The 17487-nt window shown below is 46.9% G+C and overlaps 1 protein-coding gene across 2 annotated transcripts in view; it reads right to left on the bottom strand.

Annotated features, from left to right (window-relative positions):
• LOC309568032 (Friend leukemia integration 1 transcription factor-like) overlaps window positions 1–17487 on the bottom strand; it is a 93876-nt gene that overhangs the window by 19467 nt on the left and 56922 nt on the right. For both annotated transcript variants that reach the window (XM_082273608.1, XM_082273609.1), the window contains exons 2-3: window positions 7995–8176; window positions 3893–4059 (exon numbers count right to left, since the gene is read on the bottom strand). In XM_082273608.1, coding sequence (XP_082129734.1) covers window positions 3893–4059; window positions 7995–8176 — 349 coding nt within the window. The remainder of the gene's footprint in view (window positions 1–3892; window positions 4060–7994; window positions 8177–17487) is intronic.

The following is a 17487-nucleotide window of genomic DNA, read 5'->3' as shown; positions in this document are numbered from 1 at the left end:
CGGAAGGTGCTTAATGTGCACATCCACAAGACCAGCATCCCTAACCATACTATTTAAAAAAACGCTATCATATCCCAGCCTGTCATTGAAGTCCTTCCTGTCCTTGGGCCTAGTCACAGTATTAAAGTCACCTCCAAAAACCACTTGCCGGGATGTAAAAAGAAATGGCTTGATCCTTGTAAAAAGGCATTTCCTGTCCCACTTTGTGTGCGGCCCATATATATTAATTAGGCGCAGGTCCTGCCCTCCCACAAGAACGTCTAAGACCATACATCTCCCAATCTCCACCTCAATAACCCGCCGGACAGTTACCATGCCGGTTTTAAACAACACCGCCACCCCGCCGTAAGGCTCGGCCGCAAGAGACCAGTAAGATGGACCATACCTCCACTCTCTCTTGGCCATATGAATATCTGCCAAGGAGGTGAGCCTAGTCTCTTGCAAAAATAAAATTTCAGCATCTAATTGGCTGAACAAAAAGAAGGCCATAGAACGAGCTCTTACTGACTTAATACTGGCGACATTTATTGTCACCACTTTTAACGGAGGGGGAACCGCCATTTGGGTTATTGGGTGGATTGCTTCTTAGCTCCCCTCTGCTGCTCATCACCAGAAGCCTCTCTCTTTCTTGAGGCCTCCTCCAACTCCATTTCTGAGTCTGAATTTTGTTCAGAGGAAGCTCCAGATGAGGAAATATCCCATGCAGAAGCCCTAGAACGGTTGGGGACAGACACTGGGGCTTCCTGCTCCGTCCTCACCGCCTGTCTCTTCCGCCTCACAACCTTCCTTCTCTCCTCCAGGTACTGCAGGTCAGACTCCAAGATGTTTTCATCTCTTGTTTTCTTCTTCAAAGTCTTTGCAGAAGACTTCTTTACAGAAGAAGCAGCAGCACCCTTTTTGGCACATCCCACCACTCCGGGTGGGGGGGGACCTTCCTTTAAGTCAGACCTAGGAGACTCATGGGGCAAGACTGACTCAGGGGGCACAGACTTGGAAGGTTCTGACACAAGAGGAGCGGGTACAGTAGGCTGGGGGGACACAGAGACAGCCACAGAAGGAATACCTACAGACACAGGAGGGTTTGCCACAGAAACTGGGGAGGGATCCTGAACAGGACCAGGGGAGTCAGTCACCGCAGGGGAAGATGGTACACCAGGGGCCTCATCCTCCATCCCGTCCAGCCTCAACAGATCATCTACTACCTCCTTCTCCATATTGTGCCAGGCCTCCGGACATCGGCTGTAGGGGTGGCCAAGGCGCAGGCACAGGTTGCACCTTATCGCCTGGGTGCAGTCCCTGGCCACATGACCCTGTCCCCGACATACCGAACATATTAAGGCTGAACAGGAGGAGCTAAAATGCCCCTTTTCTCCACAGCGGTGACATAGCTTTGGCTGACCAGGATAAAAAACAGTCATCCTATCCCTTCCTATGAAAGCCGAGGAGGGCAGGTGACGGACAACATTCCCATCCCTGGCCAACCTGACCGTTACTGACCAACCCCCAGTCCATATACCACGTTCATCAAGAATTTTATTTGGTGTTGTCAAAACCTCACCATAGTTCCTTAACCAGACCTCTAAGTCCCGAGCAGGAACACTCTCGTTAGTGAGAATGATGGTTATTTTTTTAACCGTTGATCTCTGCGAAACAGCAACTGGTGCCAGATCTTCCCATTCGGGTCTTGACCTGCACCGAGCTTCATATCGTTCCCAGAACAGGTCAAGACCCTCTGGCCTGGTGAAGCTGATTGTGTACTCCCGGCTCCCAGCTACGTGTATTAGGGCATAAAGGTCATTCGCCCCAAAGCCCATCTCCAAAATCATATCCACCACCACACGCCGTGCTGGAGAGACTGCACCACCTTCCCATTTAAGTATAACGACATTACGTCTTGGACCCCCAGCAGAAGCCAGAGACCCAAGACCGGAACCAGGGGTGCTCAAAGTGGCAGTTTGTGGTGTTAATCTCTGCCTGGAAGCAGGGTTCCTCATTGGCTGCAGCCCTGGCCTAATAATATTACCAGGAGCAGAGCGTACCACCTGAGCAAAAGAGGGCTTATCAGGGCCAAGACCCCACACTGATGTAACTTTAGCTGGTACATTATTATTATTATCCTTATTATTAACTTCTTGTACTGAGCCAGCAGGATTGTCCATTAAACACACATTAGTAGGATTATTCAGAACACCTGTGTTGGAAGAAATGTCAGAACAATCAGTATTCACTATCACAGTTTCTGCTGTAGTACCACAGGTGGCCTGATGCTGCAGTATAGAGACAGCAGCTGTGACTGGACAAACAGCCTTTGACTCAGCAAAAGGGGGGTTAATTGGTTTCTCTGGCTCTTGTAGTTCCTTTGCTGCAATGTCATTTTTTAAACGCAGTTTTTCCTGCAAGGAAACATCAGCTGCTGAAATATTGCTGGATATGAAATTACCAGCCTGGGTGTCATTGGGCAAAACATCAGCATTAGCCAAGGTGTTAAATGGCACAAAAATAGTGTTATCAGTCACTTGGGACTTGCTAGGCTTTACCTTATCAGGCACATTATCAGGAAAGTTCTCCTCACCAAACACCAGCTGATCCGCCCGTAATGGAGACTCCACTGCCTGGATCACTGTCAGCATGCCTCCTGAGCCCTGAGAAGGCAACGGGTTGCTTACCTCACCTTGGGGAGTCAGGGGGTCAGAACCGGGGGTCCCCTCCTCCACCTCCATCTTTGCCATCCTTGCAAATCTCCGGTCATTGCAAAACTTTTCCTTAAAGGGCCCCTCTTTACCTTCCATCATGGCCACAATGGTTTCCTGGTGTTGAACCCGGACCTTTGCCAACTGGATTTCCGAATCCATAGATCCACGGCTGCGGCTGTGCAAACCTTCACGTTGCTTTCGCAGACGCTTCAACTCCGCTCTCAGTTTGTAGAGCTGGTCTCTCTCCCTATTCAGGACCTTGATCCCGGCCACCACTCGCTCCCGAATGGACTCGGTATCCTCATCCTCACCAGGGGCAGAGAGATCCCCAGCCATGGCTTGTCCAGGAGCAGGTATGTCATCCAGCTGCCCAGGGGATGGTTCAGAGCTTCCAGCAGGAGAGGCCCTGCTGGCCTGCATGGCCTCCCCAGATAGGGGCCAGCAGGGCTGGGAGAGATTTTACCGAACTCCCCTCTCACAGAAATCACCTGGAGCAGCTCCAGACACACAGCCAGAGAACCTTCCTGCAGCCACACCCGAAGCTGAATGATGGGAAACTACTCCTCCCACTGACAGCAATGATGGGGCACTATTCCTTCCACTGACACCAATTATGGGGCACTATTCCTCCCGCTGACACCAATAATGGGGCACTATTCCTCCCACTGACACCAATTATGGGGCACTATTTCTCCCACTGACACCAATGATGGGGCACTATTCCTCCCACTGACACCAATGATGGGGCACTATTCCTCTCACTGACACCAATGATGGGACACTATTCCTCCACTGATACCAATGATGGGGCACTATTCCTCTCACTGACACCAATGATGGGGCACTATTCCTCCCACTGACACCAATGATGGGGCACAATTCCTCCCACTGACACCAATGATGGGGCACTATTCCTCTCACTGACACCAATGATGGGACACTATTCCTCCCACTGACACCAATGACGAGGCACTATTCCTCCCACTGACACCAATGATGGGGCACTATTCCTCCCACTGATACCAATGATGGGGCACTATTCCTCCCACTGACACCAATGAGGAGGCACTCATTGATCCATGAGAGCTTCAGATTATTTTAGTATGTTTATTGGTTCTCTTTGTATAGCACCAATCATATGCAGTTCATTCCATTGAAGACCCCTTTCCCACCCCCGTTTCCTATGAAATGCTCCTGACCTGCCGGAACAATCACTCTCTTCTCTTCGTTGCCATTGATTAGGTTCGGCGATTCAGTTCCATCGCTCGTGGTGTCGGGGTAGGTGGGCTGGTAGGTTGTGTGGGGGGATTCATTCTCCTCTTCTGGTTTATCAGCAGCCATGACTGTTACCACCGATGAAGGGAGTCTGGGGGGAAAATGAATAAAGAGAGGATTTAAAAAATCTTCATTAAAAAAGGGAATGTAAATATACACAGTATCTCACAAAAGTAAGTACACCCCTCACATTTTTGTAAATATTTTATTCTATCTTTTCATGTGACAACTCTGAAGAAATGACACTTTGCTACAATGTAAAGTAGTGAGTGTACAGCTTGTATAACAGTGTAAATTTGCTGTCCCCTCAAAATAACTCAACACACAGCCATTAATGTCTAAACCGCTGGCAACAAAAGTGAGTACACCCCTAAGTGACAATGTCCAAACTGGGGCCAATTAGCCATTTTCCCTCCCCGGTGTCATGTGACTCGTTAGTGTTACAAGGTCTCAGGTATGAATGGGGAGCAGGTGTGTTAAATTTGGTGTTATCGCTCTCACTCTCTCATACTGGTCACTGGAAGTTCATCATGGCCCCTCATGGCAAATAACTCTCTGAGGATCTGAAAAAAGAATTGTTGCTCTACATAAAGATGGCCTAGGCTATAAGAAGATTGCCAAGACCCTGAAACTGAGCTGCAGCACGGTGGCCAAGGCCATACAGTGGTTTAACAGGACAGGTTCCACTCAGAACAGGCCTCGCCATGGTCAACCAAAGAAGTTGAGTGCACGTGCTCAGCGTCATATCCAGAGGTTGTGTTTAGGAAATAGACACATGAGTGCTGACAGCATTGTCTCAATGATCCCAAGAACAATTTACAAAATTTTGACAAAACTGAATCTTATAGAACATTTGTTTAGCTCATTACATGAAAAATGAATGCAAAACTGAATACACCCCGTAACAAAAACTACTCCATCTAGTATTTTGTATGACCTCCATGATTTGTAAGGAGAGCACCAAGTCTTCTAGGCATGGAATGAACGGCGACATATTGTCCCATCTATATTTTTCCATTCTTCCAGAATGACCTCTTTTAGAGCCTGGATGCTGGATGGAGAGTGATGCTCATCTCTTCAGAATTTCCCATAGGTGTTAGATTGGGTTCAGATCAGGAGACGTACTTGGCCACTGAATGAATTTCACCTTGTTCTTCAGAAATGCAACAGTGGCCTTAGATACATAGTTAGTGAGGTTGAAAAAAGACATCAATCCATCCAGTTCAACCTATGATGTGTGTGTGTGTTTGCCGTTAACCGTACATTGTATACCCCTGTATGTTGTACATTGTATACCCCTGTATGTTGTACATTGTATACCCCTGTATGTTGTACATTGTATACCCCTGTATGTTGTACATTGTATACCTCTGTATGTTGCACATTGTATACCCCTGTATGTTGTACATTGTATACCCCTATATGTTGTACATTGTATACCCCTGTATGTTGTACATTGTATACCCCTGTATGTTGTACGTTGTATACCCCTGCATCTTGTACATTGTATACCCCTGCATCTTGTACATTGTATACCCCTGTATGTTGTACATTGTATACCCCTGTATGTTGTACATTGTATACCCCTGTATGTTGTACGTTGTATACCCCTGTATGTTGTACATTGTATACCCCTGTATGTTGTACATTGTATACCCCTGTATATTGTACATTGTATACCCCTGTATGTTGTACATTGTATACCCCTGTATGTTGTACATTGTATACCCCTGTATGTAGTACATTGTATACCCCTGTATGTTGTACATTGTATACCCCTGTATGTTGTACATTGTATACCCCTGTATGTTGTACATTGTATACCCCTGTATGTTGTGGTCTTTAAGGTGCCCATCTAATAGTTTTTTGAAACTATCGATGCTCCCTGCTGATACGACTGCTTGTGGAAGAGAATTCCACATCCTTACTGCTCTCACAGTGAAGAACCCCTTACGTATTTTAAGGTTAAACCGCCTTTCCTCTAGTTTTATTGAGTGGCCACGTGTCTTATTGTATTCCCTTTCTCTGAATAGTTTGTTCCTTATGCTAGGGTCGCCAGTACAGTATTTGTACATTGATATCATATCCCCCCCTCAATCGTCTCTTCTCCAGAGAGAATAAGTTCAGTGCTTGTAGTCTTTCCTCATAGCTGATGTCCTCCATTCCCCTAATTATTTTTGTTGCCCTTCTCTGGACTCTCTCCAGTTCCAGCACATCCTTCCTGAGGACCGGTGCCCAGAACTGGACAGCATACTCCAGATGTGGCCGGACCAGAGTCTTGTAGAGTGGGAGAATAATCTCTTTATTTCTGGAGTGAATCCCCTTTTTTATACATCCCAGTATTCTGTTGGCTTTGCTTGCAGCGGCTTGGCATTGCATGCCACTGCCAAGCCTATTGTCTACCAGTACCCCCAGGTCCTTTTCCATCCTAGACTCACCCAGAGGTTCCCCCCCTAGTGAGTAGCTTGCTTTCTGGTTTCTGGCACCCAAGTCCATTACTTTACATTTTTCAACATTAAACCTCATCTGCCATGTAGTTGCCCACCCCGTTATTTTGTTCAGGTCCGCTTGTAAGGTTTCCACATCCTGCATAGAAGATATTGGCATGCTTAGTTTAGTATCATCCGCAAATACTGAGATTGTACTAGATATCCCCTCCTCTAGATCATTTATGAATAAATTAAACAGGATTGGCCCCAGGACAGAACCCTGGGGGACCCCACTATGTGTGTTCTGGATCAATCATGTTGGAAAAGTGCACAGCGACCAAGGGCACGGAGTGATGGTAGCATCTTCTCTTTCAATATAGAGCAATACTTCTGTGAATTCATGATACCATCAATGAAATGCAGCTCCTCGACACCAGCAGCACTCATGCAGCCTCCACAGAAGGACACTGCCACCGCCAAGTTTCACAGTAGGCACCATGCATTTTTCTTTGTATTCCTCGCCTCTGCGACGCCGTACAGTTTTGAAGCCATCAGTTCCAAAAACATTTATCTTGGTCTCATCACTCCAGAATGCAGAGTCCCAGTAGTCTTCTTCTTTTTCAGCATCGGCCCTGGCAAATTCTAGGTGAGCTTTTTTTCTGCATGGCCTTTAGGAGAGGCTTCCTTCATGGACGACACCCATGCATGCCATTCCTCTGAAGTCCTATGGCATTTTGTGTGACGGGAAACAATCACCTCAGTTTGGCTTTCTACTGCTTTAGCTAACTCGCCAGCGAGGAAGCCGATCCACGGGGCCGGCGGCCGCGATCGCTCCCCGTGGAGAGAGAACGGCGGTCTGCTGTTGTAAAAAAAAAATCTCTAGCAATACACACCAAACTGAGCATGTGCAGAGTGACTCCTAAGGCTCTGTCTTATCAGGAGATGGATTGGGGACAGTGGAAGAAGGGGAGGATCAGAGAAGACAGGGTCAAACTGTTTTTTTTACACAATGCAGAGGATTAACCCCTTAGGTTCCACAGTGAATATAACAAGCATGCTTTTACAGACTAATGTTACCGTTGTGGATTTAGAAACACTTTAAGCTACAACTTTATGTTAAATTTAAGCTAGCTTAAGTTTTAGATATACCAGGTAAAGTTTAAAAACCCTGGAATGGTTTTCTTGTGGCCCCATTGTGGGAATTTCCCACCACTTCCTGTCTCTGAGGACTCAACAGGAAGTAAGGGAACCTGCTCAATGAGCACACAGCAACAGAAACATGACGAAGGATCAAAAGGATGACAAAGGATGCTGATTGGCCCTGCGCTGATCACATGCACCCTCCCAAGAAAAAAAAGAAATCCCTAGCAATACACACCAAACTGAGCATGTGCAGAGTGACTCCAAAGGCTCTGTCATATCAGGAGATGGATTGGGGACAGTGGAAGAAGGGGAGGATCAGAAAAGACAGCCTCTTTACACAAAATGCGGAGGATTAACCCCTTAGCTTCCACAGTTAGTATAACAAGCATGCTTTACTGCATTTACAGACTGATGTCACTGTTGTGGGATTAGTAATATGGTCTACAATTCCTACCTGGTCACCGTATGTTCCTCTATCTCCTCTTTTATATGCTGCTGTCGCTCGCTGCTATAGATCCAGGTGGTCTCGGGAAGAGCGGAGCGCTCCTTAATGCTTGAGTACTCATCTGGCATCTCCGTCTTAGGCAGTAGCGGTGCGAATAGCGTATGGTCCTCGCTGACCACTGAGAGAGCCTCCTGGGAAGAGAGAGAAGAGCCATCAATCACCTTTTATATGGATTACCACTATTACATGTAATATCAATTAAAGGAAACATATTATTTTATATTCTTTACAGTAAAACCTCGGATTGACAGTAACTTGGTTTGGGAGCGTTCTGCAAGACAAGCAACATTTTTTTCGAAATGTTGACTTTATGAACAAACGATGTCTTCATATACAAGTAGCATCACGTCATAACTGAGTATTAAAGAGAAGAGAGGGCGCCTCTATGTGTAGCAATATGGTTACATTTAATGAAGGTTCAACATTTAGCAACTCACATGGTTGATGATTATAAGAGGCACATCTAAGTATGCCGACATCCTGGATAAAGCTGTCCATAGAGACCGTCCTCCTCACCTCGCTATCGACGTCATCCCTTCCACACTGCACTCCACGAGCGCTTCAAGCCTCGCTTTCAGATCGCTCTACTGCAGGGTAGTCTTCCCGGCCACCACTGCAGATTGACAGCGGTAAGAAGGATGGTCTATGTGGACAGTTTTACCTTCAGATGCCTGCATTCTTACAGTATCTCACAGAAGTGAGTACACCCCTCATATTTTTGTAAATATTTTATTCCATCTTTTCATGTGACAACACTGAGGAAATGACACTTTGCTACAATGTAAAGTAGTGAGTGTACAGCTTGTATAACAGTGTAAATTTGCTGTCCCCTCAAAATAACTCAACACACAGCCATTAATGTCTAAATCACTGCCAACAAGTGAGTGAAAATGTCCAAATCGGGCCCAATTAACCATTTTCCCTCCCCAATGTCATGTGACTTGTTAGTGTTAGAAGGTCTCAGGTGTGAATGGGGAGCAGATGTGTTAAATTTGGTGTTATCGCTCTCACTCTCTCATACTGGTCACTGGAAGTTCTACATGGCACCTCATGGCAAAGAACTCTCTGAGGATCTGAAAGAAAGAATTGTTGCTCTACATAAAGATGGCCTAGGCTATAAGAAGATTGCCAAGACCCTGAAACTGAGCTGCAGCACAGTGGCCAAGACCATACAGCGGTTTAAAAGAACAGGTTCCACTCAGAACAGGCCTCAAAATGGTTGGCCAAACAAGTTGAGTGCACGTGCTCAGCGTCATATCCAGAGGTTGTCTTTGGGAAATAGACGTATGAGTGCTGCCAGCATTGCTGCAGAGGTTGAAGGGGTGGGGGAGGGGTCAGCCTGTCAGTGCTCAGACCATACGCCGCACACTGCATCAAATTGGTCTGCATGGCTGTCGCCCCAGAAGGAAGCCTCTTCTAAAGATGATGCACAAGAAAGCCCACAGTTTGCTGAAGACAAGCAGACTAAGGACATGGATTACTGGAACCATCTCCTGTGCTCTGATGAGACCAAGATAAACTTATTTGGTTCAGATGATGTCAGGCGTTTGTGGCGGCAACCAGGTGAGGAGTACAAAGACAAGTGTGTCTTCCTACAGTCAAGCATGGTGGTGGGAGTGTCATGGTCTGGGGCTGCATGAGTGCTGCCGGCACTGGGGGGGCTACAGATCATTGAGGGAACCATGAATGCCAACATGTACTGTGACATACTGAAGCAGAGCATGATCCCCTCCCTTCAGAGACTGGGCCGCAGGGCAGTATTCCAACATAACGACCCCAAACACCTCCAAGATGACCACTGCCTTGCTAAAGAAGATGAGGGTAAAGGCGATGGACTGACCAAGCATTTAGCATCTGTGGGGCATCCTCAAACTTAAGGTGGAGGAGTGCAAGGTCTCTAACATCCACCAGCTCCGTGATGTTGTCATGGGGGAGTGAAAGAGGACTCCAGTGGCAACCTGTGAAGCTCTGGTGAACTCCATGCCTAAGAGGCTCCCCATTAACACGTGAGACCTTGTAACACTAATGAGTCACATGATGCCGGGGAAGAGAAAGTGGCTAATTGGGCCCCCTATTTCCCAAAGACAACCTCTGGATATGACGCTGAGCCCGTGCACTCAACTTCTTTGGTCGACCATGGCGAGGCCTGTTCTGAGTGGAACCTGTCCTGTTAAACCGCTGTATGGTCTTGGCCACCGTGCTGCAGCTCAGTTTCAGGGTCTTGGCAATCTTCTTATAGCCTAGGCCGTCTTTACTGTATATAGAGCAACAATTATTTTTTTCAGATCCTCAGAGAGTTATTTGCCATGAGGTGCCATGTTGAACTTCCAGTGACCAGTATGAGAGAGTGAGAGCGATAACCCCAAATTTAACACACCTCCCCCCATTCACACCTGAGACCTTGTAACACTAACGAGTCACATGACACCGGGGAGGTAAAATGGCCAATTTGGACATTGTCACTTAGGGGTGTACTCACTTTTGTTGCCAGCGGTTTAGACATTAATGGCTGTGTGTTGAGTTATTTTGAGGGGACAGCAAATTTACACTGTTATACAAGCTGTACACTCACTACTTTACATTGTAGCAAAGTGTCATTTCTTTAGTGTTGTCACATGAAAAGAATAAAATATTTACAAAAATGTGAGGGGTGTACTCACTTTCGTGAGATACTGTATATATATATATATATATATATATATATATATATATATATATTTATTTATTTAATATATATACATATATAGTATCTCCCAAAAGTAAGTACACCCCTCACATTTTTTGAAATATTTTATTATAAGTTTTCATGTGACAACACTGAAGAAATGAAAATTACAGTGAACCCCTAATATATATATATATATATTTATTATTTTAGGGGTTCAGAGTAATTTTCTAGCAAAAAATGATGTTTTTTACAGGTAGGAGAGGAAAACTGGAATTTGCCCGGTATCGAAGCGATTAAAGAACTCACAAAGATGTAAGATGAAGGAAAGGCGTTTACAATGGAGGGTAAAACATACATGGGGCAGCCATAACATTTTATTACATTTGCAGATTCTGCTTCATTTTTAATCGTTATACACAAGAGCTCTGTGCTACTGATTCCTATCTCAGTGGAGTCGGATGCTTTTACTATAAGGGTGATATTTGTGGACACCTGACCATCACACCTACAACTCTATGGTCAAAAATAAGACCAATTATTGAGTTCAGGTGTTTCCAGTGAAGGATACTGTTAACCACTTGCCGACCGCCGCACGACTATTTACGGCGGCGGTCAGCCCCACACAGGCAAAGTGACGTAGATCTACGTCGCTAGCCTGTGAGGCTCTAGGGAGCGAGCGCGTGCCGCCGGAGGCGCGCTCCCGCGCGGTCACGGACTCTCTCGCGCGTGTGCCCGGCGGACCCGATGTCCGCCGGGCACTCGCGATCGTCCGTTACACCGGGAGAAAGGCAGGCGGCTAATGTAAACACAGCCGCCTGTCATTCTCCCTGGTGTAAGAATGGTGATCACACGGTTCTACTATGTAGGACCGTTGATCACTGTTCTTACACCTCAAGCCACAGCCAATCACAGTTAGAAACACGCCCCTAGGGACACCCTTAACCCCTCCCTTTCAAAAAAAGTTAACCCCTTCACTGCCTGTGTCATTTTTTACAGTATATGTATAGCACTGATTACTGTAGTAATGTCAATGGTAACCCCAAAAGTGTCAAAAATGTCAGCCAAGGGTCCGATCTGTCCTCCCCAATGTCGCAGTCCCGCAAAGAAAATCGCAGATCGCCGCCATTACGCGTTAAAAAAAAAAAACAACAAAAATGACAAAAATCTTTCCCTTTGTTAGTAAACGCAATAACTTTTGCGCAAACCAATCAAAATACGCCAAAAATTGGCCTAAAATGTTAAAAATCTTTGATTTTTAAATTTTTTTTTGGGAAATTTATATAAAAAAATGTGAAAAATATTGTTATTTTTGCAAAATTGACGCTCTTTTTTTGTTTATAGCGCATGATCAAAAAATCGCACAGGTGACCAAATACCACCAAAAGAAAGCTCTGTTTGTGGGAAAAAAACGACATCAAATTCGTTTAGGTACAGCGTCGCACGACCGCGCAATTGTCCGTTAAAGTCACGCAGTGCCGAATCGCAAAATAGGCCCTGGTCAGGAAGGGGGTAAAATCTTCTGGGGCTTAAGTGGTTAATGCTGCAGCATACAAAGACTTTTTAGACCAGCCTTTCTAGCTTTTTTTTTTTTTTTTTTTAACCACAGACGAACCCTTTAAATTATTTTTAGACCTCAGAGAACCCCTGCTAAAACCAAATCATTGGGTGTCAATGAGAAAATGGCCATTACATGGTGGCCAGTAAGCAGAATGTCCCCTTACAGACAGTTTGGTGTCATATAGTTGGCTCTGTCAAGTGGTGTTGGCTCCATCACCAATAAATGGGAGGTCAATAAGCCGCAACTCAAGCCACTTGACTGAAAAATTTACATTTCTGTGTCGGTTACACCATGGTGGAAACACAGCACAGCGAGCAAGTAACATGTGAAAGGTTCATTAAAGATTTCTTCCAGGTAAGTGTTGCAATATAAGATTTGGAGACAGGTACTTCCTAAAGTGCATCAAAGTTCTCCTTTTTTAAACTCTTGCTAAAGATCAATTTAGTAAGGCTGTGCTGCCTTGCCCAGCAGACTGGTGAAATACATAGTGGCACAATGGCTTAGTGGTTAGCATTTCTGCCTTGTAGCGCTGAGGTCCTTGGTTCAATTCCTGGCCTGCATGGAGTTTGCATGTGCTTCAGTAAGTTTCCTCCCACATTCCAGTGACTTGCTGGTAGGATAATTGGCCAGCCACATGGAGTTTGCATGTTCTCCCTGTGCTTACGTGGGTTTCCTCCATGCTGGTTGGCTAAGCTGACCCATGCATGTAAGGAAGGGACCTTAGATTGCCAGTGCCTTGAGGGCAGGGACTGATGTGAATGTATTGTATGCAAATTGTTGGTGCAATAAATACACCTTGTAACATTTTGTGCAGATACAGGAAATTGCTCCATCAATAGCAGATTACCCAAGAAAGCGTTGCCCAACACCCCTCACCAGACGAATACAGACTCCAGCCGCTGCATTTGGAATCTTCTTACAAAAAAAAAAAAAAAAACAGCGGAAATCAGGAACACTCTTATTGCTGAAAGTGGTTGTAAACCTCAGACATGAGATATGAACAAAGCATATCCCTCCATAGTGTGTACTTGTCTCAGTCCAGAGCACTAAGTGTCATTTCTGTCTGCTGCCTCCTTCCTGTCACTTCTGACAAGTTTTCCTAATACCAAGAGAAAAAAAGGTGACAGGGAAGGGAGCTCCAGCACACAGTCTGTGATTGTCAGCCTCAGCTCTGTTCCTGTGTGAAGGAGGGTGTGTCCCTTCCCTCCAATCAGCTCTCAGAGCTCTCCTTACTGAGCTGTGCAGGTAGGAATCAGGGCGGTCTTGAATGCAGGGCAAAAGGGGCAGCTGCCCAGGGCCCTGTCTTCATTGAGGTTCCCAAAGCAGCTGCCCCTTGAGCCCCTTGTCATGGGAAATCCTGCACTGGTGTCAGCGCCACGGTGGGAGCCCAGGAGAAGCGAGAGCCCGGGAGGAAGAAGAGCTCCCCGACCACCCACTACAGAAAACTACAGGAGGGGGCAGAGACAAGACCACCCTGCGAAAAGAAGCGAGAGCAGAGCAGTGGGAGGAGTCTAGCAGGCTCCACCCACTACACAAAACTACAGTAGGGGGTGGAGACAAGACCAGTTCTCCTGCAAAAAGGAGAGAGGGCAGAGCTGTGGGAGGAGATCAGCAGGCTCCACCCACTACCAAAAACTACAGGAGAGGGTGGATACAAGACCAGTTCTCCAGCAAAAAGGAGAGAGGGCAGCAAAAAGGAGAGAGGGCAGAGCTGTGGGAGGAGATCAAAAACTACAGGAGGGGGGCGGAGACAAGACCAGTTGTCCTGCAAAAAGGAGAGAGGGCAGAGCTGTGGAAGGAGATCAGCAGGCTCCACCCACTACCAAAAACTACAGGAGGGGGCAAGGACAAGACCAGTTACCCTGCGAAAAGAAGAGAGAGCAGAGCAGTGGGAGGAGCCTGGCAGGCTCCACCCACTACACAAAACTACAGTAGGGGGTGGAGACAAGACCAGTTGTCCTGCAAAAAGGAGAGAGGGCAGAGCTGTGGGAGGAGATCAGCAGGCTCCACCCACTACCAAAAACTACAGTAGGGGGTGGAGACAAGACCAGTTGTCCTGCAAAAAGGAGAGAGGGCAGAGCTGTGGGAGGAGATCAGCAGGCTCCACCCACTACAGAAAACTACAGAAGGGGTGGACACCAGACCAGTGTCCCTGCACAAGGAGAGAGAGCAGCAGTGAGCGGTCTTTATTACAGGAAGTCTCACACTGGATTACTGCACAGATCTGGAAGAAATACACAACCTGGAGTTTAGCTTTAAAGCACATGGAAAGTGAAATTTCAGAGCGCCGGCTATGCGGGGCTGCAGGTTAGATATATAATACTCTGTACTAGTGAAAGAAGCCTCATATTCCATCCTAGGACTTTAAAAATGACTATTTGCCTTATCAAGGAGGCCATATTGTGTCGGCGGTCAGGAATTGGCCGCAAGCCATTTCAGGTCCTCTTATTTTTAGAGTTTATCAGTAAAGAATTTCATCATCTTCCATCCCCACAATCCGTCCTTAACGTCTTCAGCCAGACTAACAAGTGTTGGATTTTATCAGCCGCCCTTATCTGCATTATCTGCCTTCATTTCCCAACAGCTAACGGGATTGTCTTATCCCTAATTGTATCACTAATGTGACATGATCCCCAGCTCCAGGAGGTACGAGGGGCGGAGACTCAGCCTGGTATGGAGATAAGGTCCATGAGAACCCCCAACTGGATGACATTTAGTCTGCTAAAGCATGGAGTATCATAAACAATTTTTCTTCCTTTATTACATCTCAGTGCTGCTGATCTCCTGCAGTCTCTTTGCAGACACTTCAAGCCTAAGGGATGGCTGCATGGCATTTCTCAGGGCAGGTTTCCTGATGGTGACAGCCATGGACCATGCCTGCCGCCCTGAAGTGGCCACTTGTAGTCTTCATATGAAATCTGTGAGACAAGGCGACGACTCAGGAGCTCATTTGGGCTGGGCAGGGCAGGGACAAAGGGTGGGCAGGAGGGGAAGCCGCCCAGGGCACAGTGGTGGTGGCACTGGTGTGTAGGCTATTGCATTAGGGTGTGCGCCCCAGAGCACAAACACACATGCGTGTATATCGGCAGAGCAGTGGATGGTGTCAGTAGAGCAAACATTGGTATCAGTGGGGCAGTGGACGGTGCCAGTAGAGCAAAGATTGGTGTCAGTGGGGCAGTGGACGGTGACAGTAGAGCAAAGATTGGTGTCAGTGGGGCAGTGGACGGTGACAGTAGAGCAAAGATTGGTGTCAGTGGGGCAGTGGACGGTGTCAGTACAGCAAAGATTGGTGTCAGTGGGGCAGTGGACGGTGCCAGTAGAGCAAAGATTGGTGTCAGTGGGGCAGTAGACGGTGACAGTAGAGCAAAGATTGGTGTCAGTGGGGCAGTGGACGGTGCCAGTAGAGCAAAGATTGGTGTCAGTGGGGCAGTGGACGGTGACAGTAGAGCAAAGATTGGTGTCAGTGGGGCAGTGGACGGTGACAGTAGAGCAAAGATTGGTGTCAGTGGGGCAGTGGACGGTGACGGTAGAGCAAAGATTGGTGTCAATGGGGCAGTAGACGGTGACGGTAGAGCAAAGATTGGTGTCAGTGGGGCAGTGGACGGTGCCAGTAGAGCAAAGATTGGTGTCAGTGGGGCAGTAGACGGTGCCAGTAGAGCAAAGATTGGTGTCAGTGGGGCAGTGGACGGTGCCAGTAGAGCAAAGATTGGTGTCAGTGGGGCAGTGGACGGTGCCAGTAGAGCAAAGATTGGTGTCAGTGGGGCAGTAGACGGTGCCAGTAGAGCAAAGATTGGTGTCAGTGGGGCAGTGGACGGTGCCAGTAGAGCAAAGATTGGTGTCAGTGGGGCAGTGGACGGTGCCAGTAGAGCAAAGATTGGTGTCAGTGGGGCAGTGGACGGTGCCAGTAGAGCAAAGATTGGTGTCAGTGGGGCAGTAGACGGTGACAGTAGTTTTTTATTTTTATTATTTTAAATTATTTTTTACAATATTATCTTTTACTAATTTATTACATTTTTTTAGGAGCCCTGTTATGGGGCTTTGGTGAAATATTAAGGGTCTAAACAGACCCCTGATGTCTCACTTTTGAAAGAAACTGAGGACAAAGATTCCCCCGTCCCTTTCTCTGCAGCAAACATAGTTTACTATGATTCAGTTAAGAATGAAGACAGGAGCGATCAGTACAAATCACTCACTGTGTTCATTTAGAAAAGAAAGGCTGATTCATGAAATATTTACCATCCCCTTCCCCACTCCTGAGAGGAGAGGAGAGAAGAGAAAAGGAGGGAAGCTGGCAGCACTGCAGGGAGGAGACGGGAAGCAGGGGGGAATCAGCACCACAGGGGGGTGATTAGGGTGTGCCCAGGCACCCCGGGCACACCATGTGTGCACGCCTATGGGTGGTGGGGAGGCAAGACTCAGGACCCTGGATCCAGGACTCAAGACCAAGGACTCAGGACTCAAGACCCAGGACTCAGGGCTCAAGACCCAGAATCTAGGACTCAAGACCCAGGATCTAGGTCTTCAGGATCTAGGACTCAAGACCCAGCACTCATGACCCAGGATCTAGGACTCAAGACTCAGGACTCAAGACCCAGGATCTATGACTCAAGACCCAGTATCTACGACGCAAGACCCAGGACTCAAGACCCAGGATCTATGACTCAAGACCCAGGATCTAGGACTCAAGACCCAGGATCTAGGACTCAAGACCCAGGATCTATGACTCAAGACCCAGGATCTAGGACTCAAGACCCAGGATCTAGGACTCAAGACCCAGGATCTAGGACTCAAGACCCAGGACTCAAGACCCAGGATCTAGGACTCAAGACTGAGAATCTAGGACTTAAGACCCAGGACTCAAGACCCAGGGTCTAGGACTCAAGACCCAGGACTCAGGGGAGCTCATAGGAAGCTGAATTGCATCTCAACTGGAAAGTTTTGCAAAGTCCATTTTAGTGTTTTAAAAGCCGCACATGAGCCCCTCCCATCCAAACACATCCGTCATAATCAACGGGAATAAAATGTAACATTGTACCTAGAAAATGAAATCTTTTCACCTTCCATCACCCAGAGGGATACAAAAGATAAATTGAAGCTTCTTATTTATTACCTTTAATATAATACATGAGAAAAAGTTCCTAAATAACCTCTTAGGTCCCATTCACATTTCCCAATTTGGAATCGCGACAATCTGCACCTTTAACCACTTGCCTACC

Source organism: Pelophylax lessonae (assembly GCF_965119305.1).
Source record: "Pelophylax lessonae genome assembly, chromosome: 12".
Classification (NCBI taxonomy): Eukaryota; Metazoa; Chordata; class Amphibia; order Anura; family Ranidae; genus Pelophylax; species Pelophylax lessonae.
The sequence above is the reverse complement of the archived record's forward strand: the minus strand, read 5'-3'. Positions and strand labels throughout refer to the sequence as shown.